This window comes from Littorina saxatilis, linkage group LG12 (genome assembly GCF_037325665.1).
Source record: "Littorina saxatilis isolate snail1 linkage group LG12, US_GU_Lsax_2.0, whole genome shotgun sequence".
Lineage (NCBI taxonomy): Eukaryota > Metazoa > Mollusca > Gastropoda > Littorinimorpha > Littorinidae > Littorina > Littorina saxatilis.
In genome coordinates, this window is record NC_090256.1 from 41,307,498 (window position 1) to 41,324,799 (window position 17,302).

General features: G+C 44.4%; 1 protein-coding gene across 1 annotated transcript in view; it reads left to right on the top strand.

The window, feature by feature from the left end:
* Nucleotides 1–529: 529 nt before the first annotated feature.
* Nucleotides 530–17,302, top strand: part of LOC138981957 (uncharacterized) — a 36,745-nt gene continuing 19,972 nt past the window's right edge. The window contains exon 1 of the mRNA XM_070355140.1: nt 530–2,137. Coding sequence (XP_070211241.1) covers nt 2,054–2,137 — 84 coding nt within the window. The 5' untranslated portion in view covers nt 530–2,053. The remainder of the gene's footprint in view (nt 2,138–17,302) is intronic.

The window sequence follows — 17,302 nt, forward strand, 5'->3', positions numbered from 1 at the left end:
CTTTGTTTTGATTTTTAAATCTTATTTCTTTTTTTTCAAATCAAAACAATCAGCGAAAACTTCTGCACTCAGAACTATACATACTGATATTTACCTCGAACAATAAATATGCCTGTCACTGCAATAATTCTACTTCTTTGACTGAGAAATGGACAGAGTGTTGACTTATTTTGGGACGTATGAGGGTGGAAAGTGCTATGAAAGCCCCACAAATAGGCGACAGACGGCAAACGGGAAGGTGCGGGTAGTAGGGGTCTACCTTGGAGGCTAAATGCTGTTTGGTACATGTATGTCAGTTTAGCCGAGCTTGCTTCACACTTCAACAACCTTCAATCAACCGATCTGGCACACGGCAAGCCATTCAAAACGTATGCCGCAAATCTCTGCTCATCTAGCCACGCCCCCTGTGGCAGCACTCGTGCAGTGATTGGCTAGGAGGCAGGTACCGAGCAATGTGGCACAAGACATCCGTAGAGCTAAGTCTTTGTCGTATCGCTCTTCCCATTGATTCAAGCTAGGACGACGCACCGCTTTCGCGTGCAGGTCACTGAGTCGGGAAAAAAGAGTGGGGACCCTTTTTTAGGGGCTCGGGGGACAGAACTGAAGGCGTAAAGGGGCCCGCCAGCCGCAACTGCCTTCCAGTCTTTCGCCACGCGGGTTTTTCTCTCCTGAGATATAAAACCAGTCCCTGGCCCCGCGTGTTATTATTCTCACAACGTGAGCTGAGGTGGAGGGGCGTGTGCATAAATGTGACTTGCTTGCCGGCTGCTTTAGACTCCGGTTGTGGAGCCATTTTACTACTGACTATACTACGACAGCAACCCTTCGTGTGCTAAACTGACTTGTGACATTTAACGTTTCTGCATATCATTCTTTGCATGCTGTTTTGGAAAGGAGAGATCGAGTTGTGCACGCGTTTTCACTTCGCATCGTGCAACACCTGTTTGAAAGCCGCCACAACTTGGAACACTAACCTGGCGAGGAGGACAAGCGCTTGACTGATGTAAAAAGTCGACTGTTCGGCCTTGCATAAATCGGGGACACCCTTATCAGACATCAGCCACGCCGCTGAAGCGGCGATGTTTTAGGTCGCGTGGAAAGGTCTGACAGACTGTTGCCGTTCTACACGACTGACAAGCTTTTCAGCGGTGACAAAGAGTTACAGTGAAGTGTTAAAGTGTTTTGTTTATCACTGACGCTGGACTATAGTTTATATTGCGTTCATCTTCCGCGTCCATCTTCCAACAAAGCTAGCCGCTGAGGTTCAACAAAACAAGGGCTACCAATGCTTTGCTGCTTTGCCGCTTGAAGAGGAGATAATCTGCAATAAATCGTGTTTAGTCCCTTTGAGAGAATCGTCAGTTCAAAAACGGCACCTTCGATAGGTCAGAAATTTCAAGACTTTGTGGAAGTCAGTAAAGTCGCAATATTTGATCTGTAAGCTGTCATAAGACCGCTGTGCTTTAGTGCACACATATCTCTTGTGAGGTCAGTGACTACAAAGGGGCGGTTACCTGGACTTGTTTTTCGTCGCTTGCCACGACAAAAAGTGAACTATTTTTTTCAGTGAACTTAGAGATTTCATGAACGAAAGTAAAAGACGAGAAGGAATGAGAAGTTTTAGGTCGACACAGAATTAAGTAGTGAGGGTGTACGCGATAAGCGTGCTAGTCCAGTTGCGGGTGAAAGCCAGTTGGCAGACGCGCGGATAAAATTCCACGTCTGTCTGCGTTTTGTCGTTACACAACCAGCTTGTCACTGCCGGGAAAGGGACAGAGAGGGGAGAGGCGAGAGAGAGGGAGAGAAAAGGACAAACAATACGTGCAGTTTGTTCATAGAGTGCACTTTACAACTCCCGTGAGTCGCCAAAAGGCGGGAAATAGCGCAGTGACATACCTGGCATGACAAGACATTTGTGTGATAACTTGACGTCCTCACACTTACCGTGAGTGAGTGAGCGACAGAGCAGTGACCAGATAGGAGGAAGCACTATGATGTTGGACGGAATGTGAGCTTGTGTCCACACACATCTAAAAGCTAAAAGTCTACAAGGATGAGCGGAGAGCGGTTGTGTCGTCTGCTTGTCCTCCTCGGATGTTTGCTCCTGAGGGGGAGCTGCAGCGCTGCGCCTGGCCTGGTGAGTGTTGACTGACACACACATACACGCACGGTACACCCTGACAAACACACACGTATTGACTGACACATACATACACTCACGGTACACGCTGACAAACACACACTTGAAGAGCGGATAGGGTAGTCGAGCGAGAGCCTGTACACCGAACATATCTTTTAAACAGTTTGATGCGTCAGTAGTTGCTGCCACACGTACACACGTGCGTTTGTTCGCGCATATATACACACACGCACAAACGCTCGCACGCACCCCCAACACACACACACACACACACACACACACACACACACACACACACACACACACACACACACACACACACACACACACACACACACAATCACAGAAAATAGTTAAATAGCTTTTGTGGAGCGTATTGTGAGATATGTTCCTTTTAGCACTGTGACGAACCACTTAAAAAGACGAGTATTGGTTTTACAAGACAACCTTCATTTGGTGCCATTGGATATCGTATTACATGTGTTCTGTCATTACTGATAGCGACAGTCTGCCCTGTTGTAACTTACTCAATGAGATAAAACAATCACAACTTGTGTCCAAGGGGTCCTATCATCAAAGATCTGCCGCCTTATGCTGGGTCTACGTACGAGCGTATAATGTCGTACACTAAAATTTAATCTTGAAGTATATAATCATGTACATTAAGACACAGTGTCCTCACTAAGAGCGCTGTTAAAAAAAAATGTATACAACTAAACTTGAGATAAAAGAACGTCAGAATGTCTGTGCGTCGTGATTACTCTGGCTGTGACCGGAATAGCTCGCTGGGATGGGCTTTGGTCAATCATATATATATCTTAGTCATGATTTTTAACATATGAATTATACAGTGGTACACAACACTTTTCAGTCTGGCAAAAAAATCTGTGAAAATCAGGTCCTGAAATGGAGGGAGTCTTAAAATGCAGGAACAATAACATACATATTTGATAAGGCCCCCCAAAAAAAATAGGTGTGGTTACGGTAACATAGCCAAAAAAAATAGGGTAGGAAGGTAGGCAATCACTTTTTTTTTTAAACTTTTTTTTCTAATGTGTACAAATTAAACCTACTTGACAGGGAAATAAGTGTGCGACTCGGGCGATTTCGCTTTCATTGCGTTTTCTGCACTCGTTTTCTTTTTTTTTCTTTTTTTTTGTGACAAATGTAATAAAAAGTTATAGGGTCGGCCCCTAAAAATAGGGTAGGTCGGGTTACCGTAACCACACCTATTTATTTTTAGGCCTAAAGAAAAAATCTTGAGAAAAAAGTCTTAGAACAGGGGGTGATGTGGGGAGTTTCTCTGTGCGTAACTGAACAAAAACATTCACGGTTTGGGGCTAACTAACTAGTTAGTACAAAATTCGATTGCTGTTAAAATAAAACAACTCAATCAGTCTTGCCTACGTAAACGGACCTTCTTTGTTTTTGAATGTATTTGTGTTTTGTTTAATATTTGAGGTGTATTAGAGCTGGCATAGCTAAGTTTTTTGTATCATGAACAACGACATCACAAACAACCACCACCACCACTACCACCATAACCCCCACCACCGTTACCAGTTCACGACCGACCGCAACCCTCCTATACTGATCCGAATCATTAAAGCCTGCAAATACAGACGTCTGTGTTAGCTGTTATAGTATTATTCAGCTTTTAGCTCCTTCAAGAGAGTTTATGAGAGGTACTACTCGTTTTTTGTCAGTCCTGCTTTAACAATGCAGTCTGCTGTTCCCTTCAGGCAACTGTGACTAGGAGAGGAAAAACAGAATTAACGTGTTAATCTTGTGTACCAAAAGTAATACACTTCTCAGTTCTCGCAGCCACTTGGGGTCTTAATAAGGCGCTTATACACGAAAAATGAATTTTGCGTCTGGTCGCGAACAATACTTCCTCCAACCTGTTACGGGTAGGCTAAACCGTATCACAAAGGTGTCAAGGTCTGTTGAATTGTACCCGAGATGCCAATATTATCATTAGGTACGACCTTGATGACTTGAGAAAGCAAAGAGAGAGAGAGAGAGAGAGAGACGGGGGGGGGGGGGGGGGGGGGAGGGGAGAAAGAGAGGGGAGGGGATGGGGTCGAAGGAGAACAAAAAGGAAAGGACATAGGCGTGGGAACAAAACATTACACTGTATTTGTTTATGTGATTAAAACGTTCGACCACATATCTGTTTTCTTCTGACCGCATCTTCAGAACAGTATTAAAAGTAGATGACACGATGAAATCATTACTGTATTATTACATTTTATCAAGCTCAGCCTGATCACATAGTAGACGGCTTTCCATGCTCGGTGCAAGACATAATCAGAGAAATAGTTTACGCTTGCCTTTGAACAACTAGCAAGGGCTTGACTCGTGTGAGATTTGCAAGCCTTTCTATTCACTGTCCCCTTTCCGATCCTTCTGTTGTCGCTGTTTCGATTTTTATAGCTCGCCAGCCGCCTAGTTAGGAACTTGACAGACTTAGTTCCAAGGCCAGCAAGTCGGAATAAAGCAAAGGAAATCCGCCTTCACAATACATCATTGGACATGTGAATGAATGCCATTAAAATCCACGATCGCACGGGTAAAAAGAGTACTGGGGGAAGCGTTTTATTGCCTGGTTAGGCAGAGACGTGACGAGCACTTGCTTGTTGCAAGCAGTGACGGTAAAGCGACTGTGACAGAGTGACGTTAAAGTGTTACTTTTTGCGGTTCTTCGAGTACCTTTGTTACTTTCAAGACTACTTATGTGTTAGAGCTGCTAATCAGCGTCAAATTACGCTGTCGAATGACTGTCGTTTGGTGAGGGACTTGAGTTTTCTTTTGTTGTTTTTGTTGCTGTTTGTTTCTTCTGAACTAATGAAATAGGACTGACGAGACTTTTAGGGTATACAAATTGGAGACGTTAAAGAAACAGACAACTTTACATCTCTTGGAAACCTTGTTGTACCTTGTTTGTTAAAATATGATCATCAGTGTCGTATGTGATTGTTAGCTTTACACGTGCATGCATGTACGTCTTTTTGATTGGTTGTACATTGGGTATTTAGACAAGTTTGCAAATCGTCTGGATCTTAACAAAGGTAAATCTCTCTCTTCACACACGTGCACACACGCACACACAAACACACTCGCAAACGTGCGCACACTCACAGTGTTGTTCCCATAGAGAGAGTAAAGCGTACACCTTATAAAATGGCGGTAAAGGCAGCACGATTTTGCAGCATTAAAGCTGAATATATGATAATTATGCAGCCGCTGTCGTCGTTTTTCATTGGCCCTGCTGTTTACCAAGCCTGCACGCGGCCATATCCCCTCATGCTTTGTCCTACTTTCTTACTTTCTTTCTCCCCGCGTCTCGCCTGCAAGGAAACACATTCTAAAGGGTTTTTATGCACAGTGCTCCATTGATGGGTGACGCGTGTGGCTCAACGCTTGGCCTGCAAGGAATGAAAAGTGGGAATGCGGGTGTGCGTGTATGTGTGTTTGTGTGTGTGTGTGCGCGCACCGGCGCGTCCGTGCGTGCGTCAGTCTGGGCCGCGCGTGTGTGTGTGCGCGCGCGCGCGAGTCTTTGTTTACTCTCGGTCTTGAAGATTATTGGAAGAGGGAACGCAGGGGGTTGGTGTGTAAAGGTGTGTGTGTGTGTTGTGGGGGGGGGGGGGGGGGGGGCAGCGTAGTTGTAGTGAATAAAGTTGTATGCTGTGCTATTGCGTGGTGCTAAAACCCGCGTGGTGTGCCACAGGTACGATGGAAGGTATTGTCGCCACAAACAACTTCCTCCTCCCCTGACCTATCCCGTCGTATTTTTTGTGTCTTTTTTATGGTTCCCGTAATCTTGGATTTGTTTGTCTTGTATGTTGTTTGTGTGTGCAAATGGTTCAGGAAAATTAAATAAAAAATCATAGTTCGCAGAGATTCTGGACGAGTATAAAGAACTGACGAATTTCGATTGAGGCACACACACAAAGTTTGTTCCGATGACGTCGTTTAAACGTTCTAGCGTGAAAGGGTCGTTCGGGAAACCGGAAACATTACATTTTTTCTTTTCCTAAACAAATTGCAAACACGTTTCAACAAATTAAACAAATGGACTAATTTGGTGGTAAATATAATATGATATGCAAATGTTCGTCAAACAACCATCTGACCGAACGACTAGACGTCAAAAAACGTCTCGTTGAAAATCTACCTGTCGTGTGTCGCTTGAGATTTTGAGATAAGAATAGAATCAAGCGCGTTTTGTGAGGGTATAATCAAACAAACAAGCGAAGTTTTGTTTTTTCGTTTTTTCTTGATTGCAGATTAGTTTTTGGTGCTTTTATTATATCACGTGAATAAGACGAAACAAATCCTATTAAAAAAAATAACATAAACAGAAAATCATGTTTGCTCGTTGTAGCTCCTGTTTGTTCAGGTGTTTGATTTGCTCGGTGAATTGTTTTATCTCTGCGTGCAATGCTGTCTAAAACGTCGTGTTTGTTTGCCGATCACACCTTTGCAACATCAAATTTGAGAAGTCGCACATTCTAATCCACCCGATAAGATGTGTTTTATCTTCGACGTTTAACACAATATGCGTTTTTGTGTTTGGAGAGTATCAACTTGGCTTTCTGTGAAAGGATTGTTTTAAAGTTGTTTTAAAGTTACTTCTTGTTGTTGTTAAGAACGAAAAGTGTGATGTTTGCACTTCTCAGGCAGATAGCATGTCAAAGATCAGGGCTGTCTTTTGGAAATATAAACCGTGTCGGTGTGTGTGTGTGTGTGTGTGTGTGTGTGTGTGTGTGTCACAGTGTGTGTGTGTGTGTGTGTGTGTGTGTGTGTGTGTGTGTGCGTGCGTGCGTGCGTATTGGCGCTTGCTTGCTTGTAGGCTTGTTTTGTCATTGTTTTTGTGTGAATCGTTTTCGTAGTGTTTCTGTCTGTGTGTGCATTGTATGCAAATAAGGGTCGCAGAGAAGTATGTCTGCACATGTTTTGACGAAACTCGCTCCAACTTCAAAGATAAGGGAGGCAAACCTGTTAGATAAGGGACGCAACTGCCCATCCCTGTGATTACATCGTCAAGGCATTTGTAGGCGGGCAAGTGCTGTTGACTATTTGAAATATTTTTAAAAACAATTCTTTGAATTCGTTTGATATTTTTTGCAAGTCCTCTGCGATGCAGCCTTTAAACACACACACACACACACACACACACACACACACACACACACACACACACACACACACACACACGTGTTTTTAAATGGAAAACTTCTACCAAAAATGTATTTTACAAACTTGCGGATTGACGTCGACAGTGCTTTACTTAGACAAAGCTTCCTTCATTTTTGCCTTTTTTGAGATCAAAGAGTTGCCTAATTCAGACACCTGAAATAGGATACTATTTCAGAGGTGGAAAAAAAATGAGGAGGCGTTTCTGTCCCTTTTGTTCTAGAATGGATACGCTTGTAAATGCTATACCTACTTGAACACAAGACCCAATTAAACTGAGAGGCGTACATTTTAACCCCCTTTCACCAGCAAACGCTTACTTCAACAAAGCCATCAATTAACCTTTCACTTGCGAGTGCTCACTTGAACAAAGACATACATTAACTTCACGGCTTAGCTATCAAAGTCGGGCGTGCTTTTTGAGGTATAGGCGTCTCTGGAATAGTCCACTTAAACTGTTTGCAAGAGTTCATTTAGTTTTTGTTTTATTTTATTTGTTTGTTTTGTTTTAATTACGGCTATACGCAGCACAATTCTTTTGGGGGGAATCCATACGTAGCACAATTCTTGCTTGTTTTCCCATCATACCCTTCCTTTGTTGCTCTTACCAAGACTTCAGTTCTGAATTCCGTTCTTGTTGGTGTCCTTGGTTTGGGGGTCATTGGGCAGTTACATCTGTTAATTTTTGTATGTACCTTGTATTTTGACACTTGAACAGGAATGACCCACTAAATAACAGACCATGTTCTGACCTCTTTTTTTTGTTGCAAGTGGTATATCACAGTTGATCCATTTTCTTTTAAAATGATTTCTTTTACTTTAGCATACGGTTATCCTTTCAGTACGTATAAGTATATCCCTGCGCTCAGTCCGAGTATTGGAATGTACTTGTCACCCAGAGTCTAGATAAGAGGGGGGCACACCTTTGTCATCACGTTACGATCCGTTTGCTAAATTATGCTTTGGCCGTGTGTTGACGCGAGAAAAGGCCGAGTTGATATGAAGAGATAGTAGGGGCGGGTTTCTGTACCGAGCTACCTCCAATCATACTGTCAGCTACCTGTAATCAGTATGCAAATAGTGGGCTTTCCCGCCGGGATCTGTGTGTGTGTGTGTGTGTGTGTGTTTGCTTGCTTGCTTGCCCTAGTTCACTTATTTCGCTTCCTCCTCGCTATAGGACGGGTATAATTTTTGTGTCAATCGTTGAAGATGAACTTTTTAGTTTCTACTCTCTTTCTGTCTGTCTGTTCGTGTCTCTCTCTATCTCTCTCTGTTTCTCTCTCTCTCTCTGTCTTTCTGTCTCCCCGTCTGTCAGTCTGTCTGTCTGTCTGTCTGTCTCTCTCTGTCTCTCTCTCCCCTCTCTCTCCCCTCTCTCTCTCTGTCTGTCCGTCCGTCCGTCCGTCCGTCTGTCTGTCTGTCTGTCTGTCTGTCTCTGTCTCTCTCTCTCTTTCTCTCTCTCTCTCTCTCTCTCTCTCTCTCTCTCTCTCGCAATCCCTCAATCCCTCTCTCTCCCTCTTTCTTTTTCTCTCTCTCTCCCTCTCTCTCCCTCTTTCTTTTTTTCTCTCTCTCCCTCTCTCTCATTCTCTCTCATTCTCTGTCTGTTTGTCTGTCTCTTCTCTTCCATTTCCTTTCTCTCTCCGTGTCCCTCCCCCTCTCTCTCTCTCTCTCTTGATTATTTTAGCTGCATACTGTTTTGCTATAATCATACCTAACCTTTCACTTATCTCCAACAGCCAATATGATGAGGTTTGTTTTCTCAGAAATATCTACCTTTAAAAACACTGAACACTCGCCTTTTATGAATGACAACCAAGCTTTTAAAAGTGATCCGGTTTGTACTGTGAAGCTTCGCCATTAAGTTGTAGCAGGTATTATGTATCAGTGCTAAGCCAGTTATAGTTTCTGTTGCCAATGCTTCATTCATTGGTGTTGAAATATCACCTCACGCTGTTGTAACATCAGTCAACTGTGACCAGGATGTTTTGATTAAAACAGCTTTTGTTCCCCATTGTTCAAGGCTTGTGAAAAGTGGCCTGCACCTGCTTCTGTTTCTTATGTTACAAGGGGATTAACTAACGTCGTTGTGATACTGAGAAACGTACATCAGATATAAAGAACAAGAATTGTAGGTTATTGGAACGTTTAATTATTGACAATAAATTGAAAACGTGACATTTAGTTTTACAGCACGTCGACCCAGTTGTATTGTAAGTAGAGAGACAAACACATGGTACCCCCCGCGGGTTAGGGGGAAGAATTTACCCGATGCTCCCCAGCATGTCGTAAGAGGCGACTAACGGATTCTGTTTCTCCTTTTACCCTTGTTAAGTGTTTCTTGTATAGAATATAGTCAATGTTTGTAAAGATTTTAGTCAAGCAGTGTGTAAGAAATGTTAAGTCCTTTGTACTGGAAACTTGCATTCTCCCAGTAAGGTAATACATTGTACTACGTTGCAAGCCCCTGGAGCAAATTTTTGATTAGTGCTTTTGTGAACAAGAAACAATTGACAAGTGGCTCTATCCCATCTCCCCCCTTTCCCCGTCGCGATATAACCTTCGTGGTTGAAAACGACGTTAAACACCAAATAAAGAAAGAAACACATGGTACACATAATGAACTTATCTCTTCGATGAATCTCGCTTGCAAACCGGCGAGGGTCGACGTACTGTAAATGTAACGTTTTGTTTTGTCAACAATTACACGTTCCAATAACCTATCATTTTTGCGTGCGGAAAGTCCAGTCCAGTACTGTTACAACCGTATCGTGACCCTGTTTTGCGCTGTTGACGAGTGTTCGGGTCACTTTCGTATTGTCCAGGTCATTTTTCTATTGTCATCTGCCTGACCCGTTCCGGCCTGGGAAGTCTTTCCGTTGCAAAGAAAAGCCTTTTTGGATGGACAATGACTTGACCCCCTCTTGCTTGACCCTTGGTGGAATCCCCGAGAGAATCCACCTGTGGAGCCGTCATTCAGTCCTGGCTTTTGTTGCTCTGGCTGGCTTGATTTCATGGCCTGGGCTTGGAGACTAAATGTTTCCCCCCGTCCGTGTCTTTTGTGCGTTCCTTCTGTCTAGGGTCTGTTGCTGCTTTCTTAGTTGTACGGTAGATGGTCATTCCCTGTGGTTTAGATGACTGATAGCCTGGGGTTAGGTTCAGCTGTTGTTGAGTAGAATCTTAAAACAGAAAGCGTTAGTGTGCCGTGGTTGTCGTCGCGGTCAACGGCGATTTGTTGTTTTGCTTTGTTTTCAAGAGTAGTAGTGCTACGATGGACACACCATTTCTCATATATATATGTCACAGTGGAAATGAGAATCCAGTGAGATTCCGAATCGCACTAGTGGAGATTGGAATTCCAGTTTGCACTAGGGCAAGCTAGAATTCTCATCTCCACTGGATATTTGTTAGTGGAGATTGGAATTCCAGTTTGCCCTAGTGCAAACGGGAATCCAGTTTTAGTGGAGATGGGAATTCCAGTTTTCACTAGGGGAAATAGGAATTGGGGGAAATAATGTGTTCAAAGGTGTACAATTGTTGTTAAAACCATTTCATGACTTTAAGGCTTACTCATTGCAGGTATTGAACTGCAGAAATAAAAATAAATATTATTGAATTGAATATAATCGAACAACACAGAGTAATTGCGCACAATAAGAGACAAGCTTCCCGGTATCAAAAGCAGGTACAAAAACTGCACAAGGTGTACTCAATTGATGATACAGTTGGCATTAAAATCCACCAAGCCGACAGAACAAACACTGATGCACGCCTTCTGCCTTGTAAAATACTAACATCCAGATCCACTGCAGGAAACAGATTACAATTCAAAGTCTTCAGCGTTGCTGTAATCATTGTAAACTGGTTCGATGGTGTTGAACTTGTGGACATGCGCTCTGTAGAGTTTCTGGAACTTAACAGTGTTGAACCAAGCAATTTAAAAGAAATAACTCTGATACAAGCATCACGGTCTTCTACGAGATGGAGCACCAAGTCTGTCGCTTGCTCTTCGAGAACAGTCTGCAAATGCAAGGGCAACTGTCTAACGAAACGGTGCAATTGCCAAAAAGCAAACATAGACTGCTGTACAAAATGTCACCCAGAAAGCACATTTTTCAAGAACTGTTGATGGATTTCCAGTGAAATGAGAAAAAGCAAAAAAGGCATGTTTGTATGTGTGCGTGAGTGCATGCATATGTGTGGGAGTGTGTGTGAAGGCATGTAGCATAGATAGGCCTACCTTTCATGCTTCATCTTTTATAAGCTTTTAACTTTGTGATATGATTTAATGATATTGATAATAAAACCTTATTGTGCGCAATTACTCTGTGTTGTTCGATTATATCAATTCCCCCCAAAAAATTATGTCTGCATTTCAATACCTGAAATGAGTAAGCCTTAAAGTCATGAGTGACTCAAGATGAAATGGTTTTAACAACACTTATAAACCTTTGAACACATTATTTCCCCCAATTCCTCCCAATTCCTATTTCCCCTAGTGAAAACTGGAATTCCCATCTCCACTGAAACTGGATTCCCGTTTGCACTAGGGCAAACTGGAATTCCAATCTTCACTAACAAATATCCAGTGGAGATGAGAATTCTAGTTTGCCCTAGTGCAAACTGGAATTCCAATCTCCACTAGTGCGATTCGGAATCTCACTGGATTCTCATTTCCACTGTGACATATATATACAGCACTTGTGTAAAGATATTGATAGAAATTAAACGCCCTACGTGTCCTGCATGGCAAAGGTAAAACAAAACCAAAGGATCGTAGCGCTTGCTCACCTTAGAATATTATTCATATTTTCTTTCTTTTTTTTTAAATGTACAAAGACTGATGTGCTTCTTTAGATCTGCTCATTCTCAGAGTCTGTGGGTGATGCATGAGTCAACGCTGCTTTGCCTGAAGTGAAATGATATAAAACCAGTATAAAACGCTCAGTGTTAGGTAAACCTGCCCGTCGCGATATAACCTTCGTGGTTGAAAACGACGTTAAACACCAAATCAAGAAAGAAAGAAAGAAAGGTAAACCTGCCCGCAAATCGTGGAATGAAAGAGATGAAGGGTATCAAAAGGCTATCAACCCCTCCCTAACGACTGTGTTCTGACGCCTGGCCTGCGACGGATTTGCCTCGTTATGTAAGCAAGGGTGTCCACGGGCTTTTGCCTAAAAAGGGGTATTTCTGCCATATTTCACGATCGGGTGCTTTCCGGCAAGTCGGACGGGACAGAGGGGGGGGGGGGGGGGGGGGGGTGTTCTTACGGAGATTGGACGGGTATAACTGTCAATGGTTTAGTTTTAATTGTACGGTTTTTGCGGTGAATTTTCACATACCAGAACGGTCTTTCAGACGGGATTTCTTGAAGTAAATCCGCGAGGCGGGTTTTAAAAATGTTGCCACTCTAGGTCAGAAATGTGAACGACTAGATCCGTTCATTGAAGGGGTTAAAGCTTTGCTCAGTCGACCATCGCGATCGGGCAGATGGTATGCGAGGCTGTACAGACAAGGTTTATAGGTTTTGGATGCCGGCTGCTGGCATCGTGTTCAGATCCGTGGTAGAACCAGTTAAATATTTAAAAGGTTTTCAGCATTTCAGCACATGTCCTTCTTCTTAATTTTGCGTTCCCGCTCTCGATTGAACGTTTGAAACGTCTGTGATGTGTTCATGATACCAGAGGGCCCGTGTCTGTGCTGTTTCAGCGGTGTAGGTAAAACAGTGCTGAGGCCAAGACTTCGACGGAATTTAAAAGATGAAACGGGACTCGTGACGTTCATGAGTCTATTCTGGACTTTCGCCTTTGGAATAGTTTGATAAGTAAGCAACGTTGCTGAGGCAGGGAAGAAAACTGATTTTTTTTCAATTTCATTTTCATAACTTTATTGTCCCATCGCTGGGAAATTTGGGTCGCTTCCTCCCAGTGGAAAGCTAGCAGCAACAGAGTCGCGCTACCAAGGTGTGTGCGTGTTTAGGTGTAATCAGCCGCCTGCACTAATGGCAGAATGACCGAGGTCTTTTACGTGCCACATTGGTTCTCAAGTTAAACAACAGTGAAGTTCCTGTGCTTTTCCCCCAATGCGACGTTCGATTTTTAAACGCAGGGAGTACGAGAGAATAAAATGTGTTGCAAAGAGCACAACAACACGATCCCAGCGTTGAACAGCTGGGATGTGTACCAGTATAATCACCGCTGATGTCAGCCTCGCAAAATGTCGCAGTGCCCCAATACATACCTCCCACCCATCCTCCTCCGTTTTCTCCTAATCCAAAGAGAAAGAGAGAGCGAGAGAGGGGGGGGGGGAAGAGAGAAGAGAGAGAGAGAGAGGCACTGAGAAGGAGAGAGAGAAGGGGAGAGTGAGTGACCGAGAGAGAGACAGACAGACCAGCAGACAGACAGACCCCAAAGACATGCACAGAGCTGCAATGGACCAGTCCTTTTATTCTCTCTCCCCTTGTCCCCCCCCCTCCCCCCTTCCAACCCCTGGGGCGGGTTTGCTGTGTCCACTGCGGTCAGGCGAGATGCAGAAAACAAACAGGGATCAGCTTCACACTCAAACAGCAGGGAGACAGGGGACAGTACATTATGCAACGCAGACGACAGGGATCGCTTCACTTTCTCTCTTCACTGCTTCCTTCCCCTCTCTCTGTCTGTCTGTCTGTTTCTCTCTTCCTCCATCTCTGTCTATCCCTCTCTCTGTGTCTGACTCTTTCTCTGTCTGTGTCTCTCTCTCTCTTTTGTCTCTCCCCCATGTGTGTGTGTGTGTGCGTGCGTGTGTCTGTCTGTCAGAGTAGGGATTTGGGAAGGGGTCGAGGGGGGGGGGGGGGGGCGTAAGAGAGGGGGTGGGGGAAGGGAGGCAAAAGGGTGGAAAAGGGATGGAGTGTGTCGTGGGTGCGGAGATTCTTCACGAACGTTGCAGTTGACTCTTAACGTCTCCCCCTAGCCCAGCAAACACCATTCGCAGTGTCCAGGTTCCAGTGGGAAGAAGGGCACATTGTGTCAGTTTCTTTTCGTTCTCTTTTACCTCGAGGAGACATGACACGTGCATCAAAGGTTTCAGCTGATCGTAGACCACAAGCCCATTCTGTCTGGCAAATGCACAATTTTCTTCGTTTTGTGAATGTGTGTGTGTGTGTGTGTGTGTGTGTGTGTGTCACAGTTGAGCGGGGGCGGATTTGGATTAACTTGAGTACTTACTTGATGACAATGAAGAGCGACCCCCCCCCTCCCCCCCCCCTCCCCCACCCCCCGAGAAAAAAACCAAGACAAAGGACTAACGCTAAAGAAAGATACACATTTGTCGCATTTGCAAGACCAGACAAACAAAATCAAAAACAAACAAACAAACAAAACACACACACACACACACACACACACACACACACACACACACACACACACACACACACACACACGCACAACAAAGAAAAAAGGCCCAAAAAACAACAACAAAAAACACGATGTCTTTCCAAATCGGGACACAAAAGGACTCAAGCCATCCCCTAGATAACAGACAGTGAATCTGGGGCAAACAAACCCGGTAGAAAAAGGCGCAGGACAGCTGTCAGAAGATAAGGATTCCCATTGTTGGCGCTCGGTGACAAATGTCCTAATGACAGTGGCAGACTGAGCACGTCCCACTCGCACCTCACACCATACCTACAGGGTCCATAATCAAGTACTTAGAGCAGATTGTGCTCACGTGCCTCTTCTGATCGCTTTTGCTCGGCAGATGGTGTCTTGGCCGGAAACCCTACACCCCGCGCGCACCTATAGTCTAGTGTACGTTCTGCCGCCACTTGAAGAATTAGGGCGAAAATGAGAGGAGGACGCAGGTTTAGTTGACGCCTTGAGAAGGAAAAGAAAGACGATAATCCTTCGAGAAAAACGAAAAAAACAAACTACATTCATGTTTAAAAAAAGAGAAAGAAAGAGAAAAAAGACAATGCTCCTTCGAGAAAAAGAGAACAAAAATACATTCATGTTTGAAAAGTGAGAACGGGAAAAAGCTCCGATGAGAAAAAGGAAAATAATAGGTGGGTGAAGATTTGAAAGCCAAGACGTACTCGGGGATGTGCTGAGAGGGGGGTATCGTGTTACGGGCTCTTGTCGGCTTTCTCGTCAAGTGCGGCCAAACAAGACGTGGGATCTCAAGAAAAGACCGGCCACCGGCGACCCGGGTCTTGACCTGTTATTAGAGAAGATCGGACAAAAATGACCGAGGGCAAGACGTTGGAAAAGACAGAGCTGAGACAGACCAGGAAAGGAGAAGGAAAATAGAGGGTTGAAGGGAAGTAGAGGGTTGTTTGGGGCTAAGTAGCCAGGGTGTAGGGTAATGACAGTTCAGCTTCAAGCATTTGATTCCTGCCTTCCCTCCTCTCAGTATCTCAGTATTTACCAGTGGGCAACAGATTTTTTGCCTGGGGGGAAGTTGTTGGTACGAAATCAAATGGGGGAAAAAAAGGGGGAGGGGGGCTGTGTGTTCAGAGGCACTTTTTGTTTATGCGTGCATCCTAGCCCTACAGTTCACAGTGTCTTGTTTTGCCTTCCTTTTCTTTGTTACACGAAGTGATCGTAAAATGGCCATGCATATGTCCCTTTACTTCAGGTGTTTTGTGTGTGTGGTGTTTTGTTTTTTTGTTGTTGTAATGAAGGCTTCACTTGAATGTATGCATTTCCGTTCTTTTCGTGGCCTGTTTTTCACACCACACGTGTGCTCTTTAAAATCTCCTCTACACGCATTTTGCTAAATGGACACGAATTTCCATTCACCGCGGCCTCCACACTAGATATTCACGCCGCATTGCAGAACAGACCTCAGGCTTCTTCGCCTCGGTATGACACGAGGTCCATAGAGGGTCGGACGCAGATGTTGGCGCACTGTGTATTCCTCACAGGGAGGACCTCATGGGCCCAGAGGTTGAACGAGGTGCTAACAGAATTCAGCAGTTTTTGTAGTCAACGCCCATGGCGAGCTCGTCGGAATCCCACCGCGCCCGAGCCATACAAACATCACACGTAGGTCTTAACACGCGTAGCGCGGGTCTGTAGGGAGTTGAAGAACAGATGGACAGAGCTGGCCGTTCAGTAGATAGATAATTGGGTTAGCGCTGCGTACTTTGGTGGTTAACGGACATTATGATCGGTTACCTGACGTGACAGATAGTATGGGAGGGAGGGAGGGGCTTCCGAAAGTAAGGCGGTGTTTCGGGGGCTAGTCAGACAGGGTGGCTGTGGGAACTTAGCATTTGGATAGGGCATTTTGGGTCTCCTTGAGAAAAAAAGATAAAATTGCTGGGTAAGGGTGGGGGGGGGGGGGGCTTCCGGAACCCGGCGAGGACCCCCGTCCTTTAAATCCAGACCCGCGATTGTGTACGGGACGGACCTGGCTTTGATTGGCTTCGATCAACGGACGAGAACCGATATTATCAAGGAGGAAGACGGAGGCAAGGATGCATGACGTTACGTAACTTGTGAATAAGAATGGATGCGATTAATGTGCACCTGCCTTGGCTTAGCTTCGATGGTCGGACAATAAACTGCTTTTAACGCCGATTAAAAGCGAAGGATACGATTAGTTCAAAGATGTAAGAAGACTAAGGTTACGCGTCGAATCGATCTTCTTAGGTGAAGTGCGAGTTTTCCGCAAAGAATGAGGGTATAAAGTAGTATTTCTCTTGGCACAATACAATGGCCTGTGTGTGGCTAAGCTTTTATAGAGAGAACACTGCGAAAAGGTGGTCAGCTAAACCATTTTTAGAAGACTAAGGTATGACCAAAAGAGAGGTACGTGGCTTTGGGGGGGGGATAGCTTTGTGATGACAGTTCTGCTGGATATATGGACATTCATTCAATTCAATTTAGGTTAATTTATCAGTTTTGGTTTATTTTATGTGTGTGTGTGCGTGTGTATGTGAGTCTATGTGTGTGTGTGTGGATGTGTGGGGGTGTTAATCCTAATAAT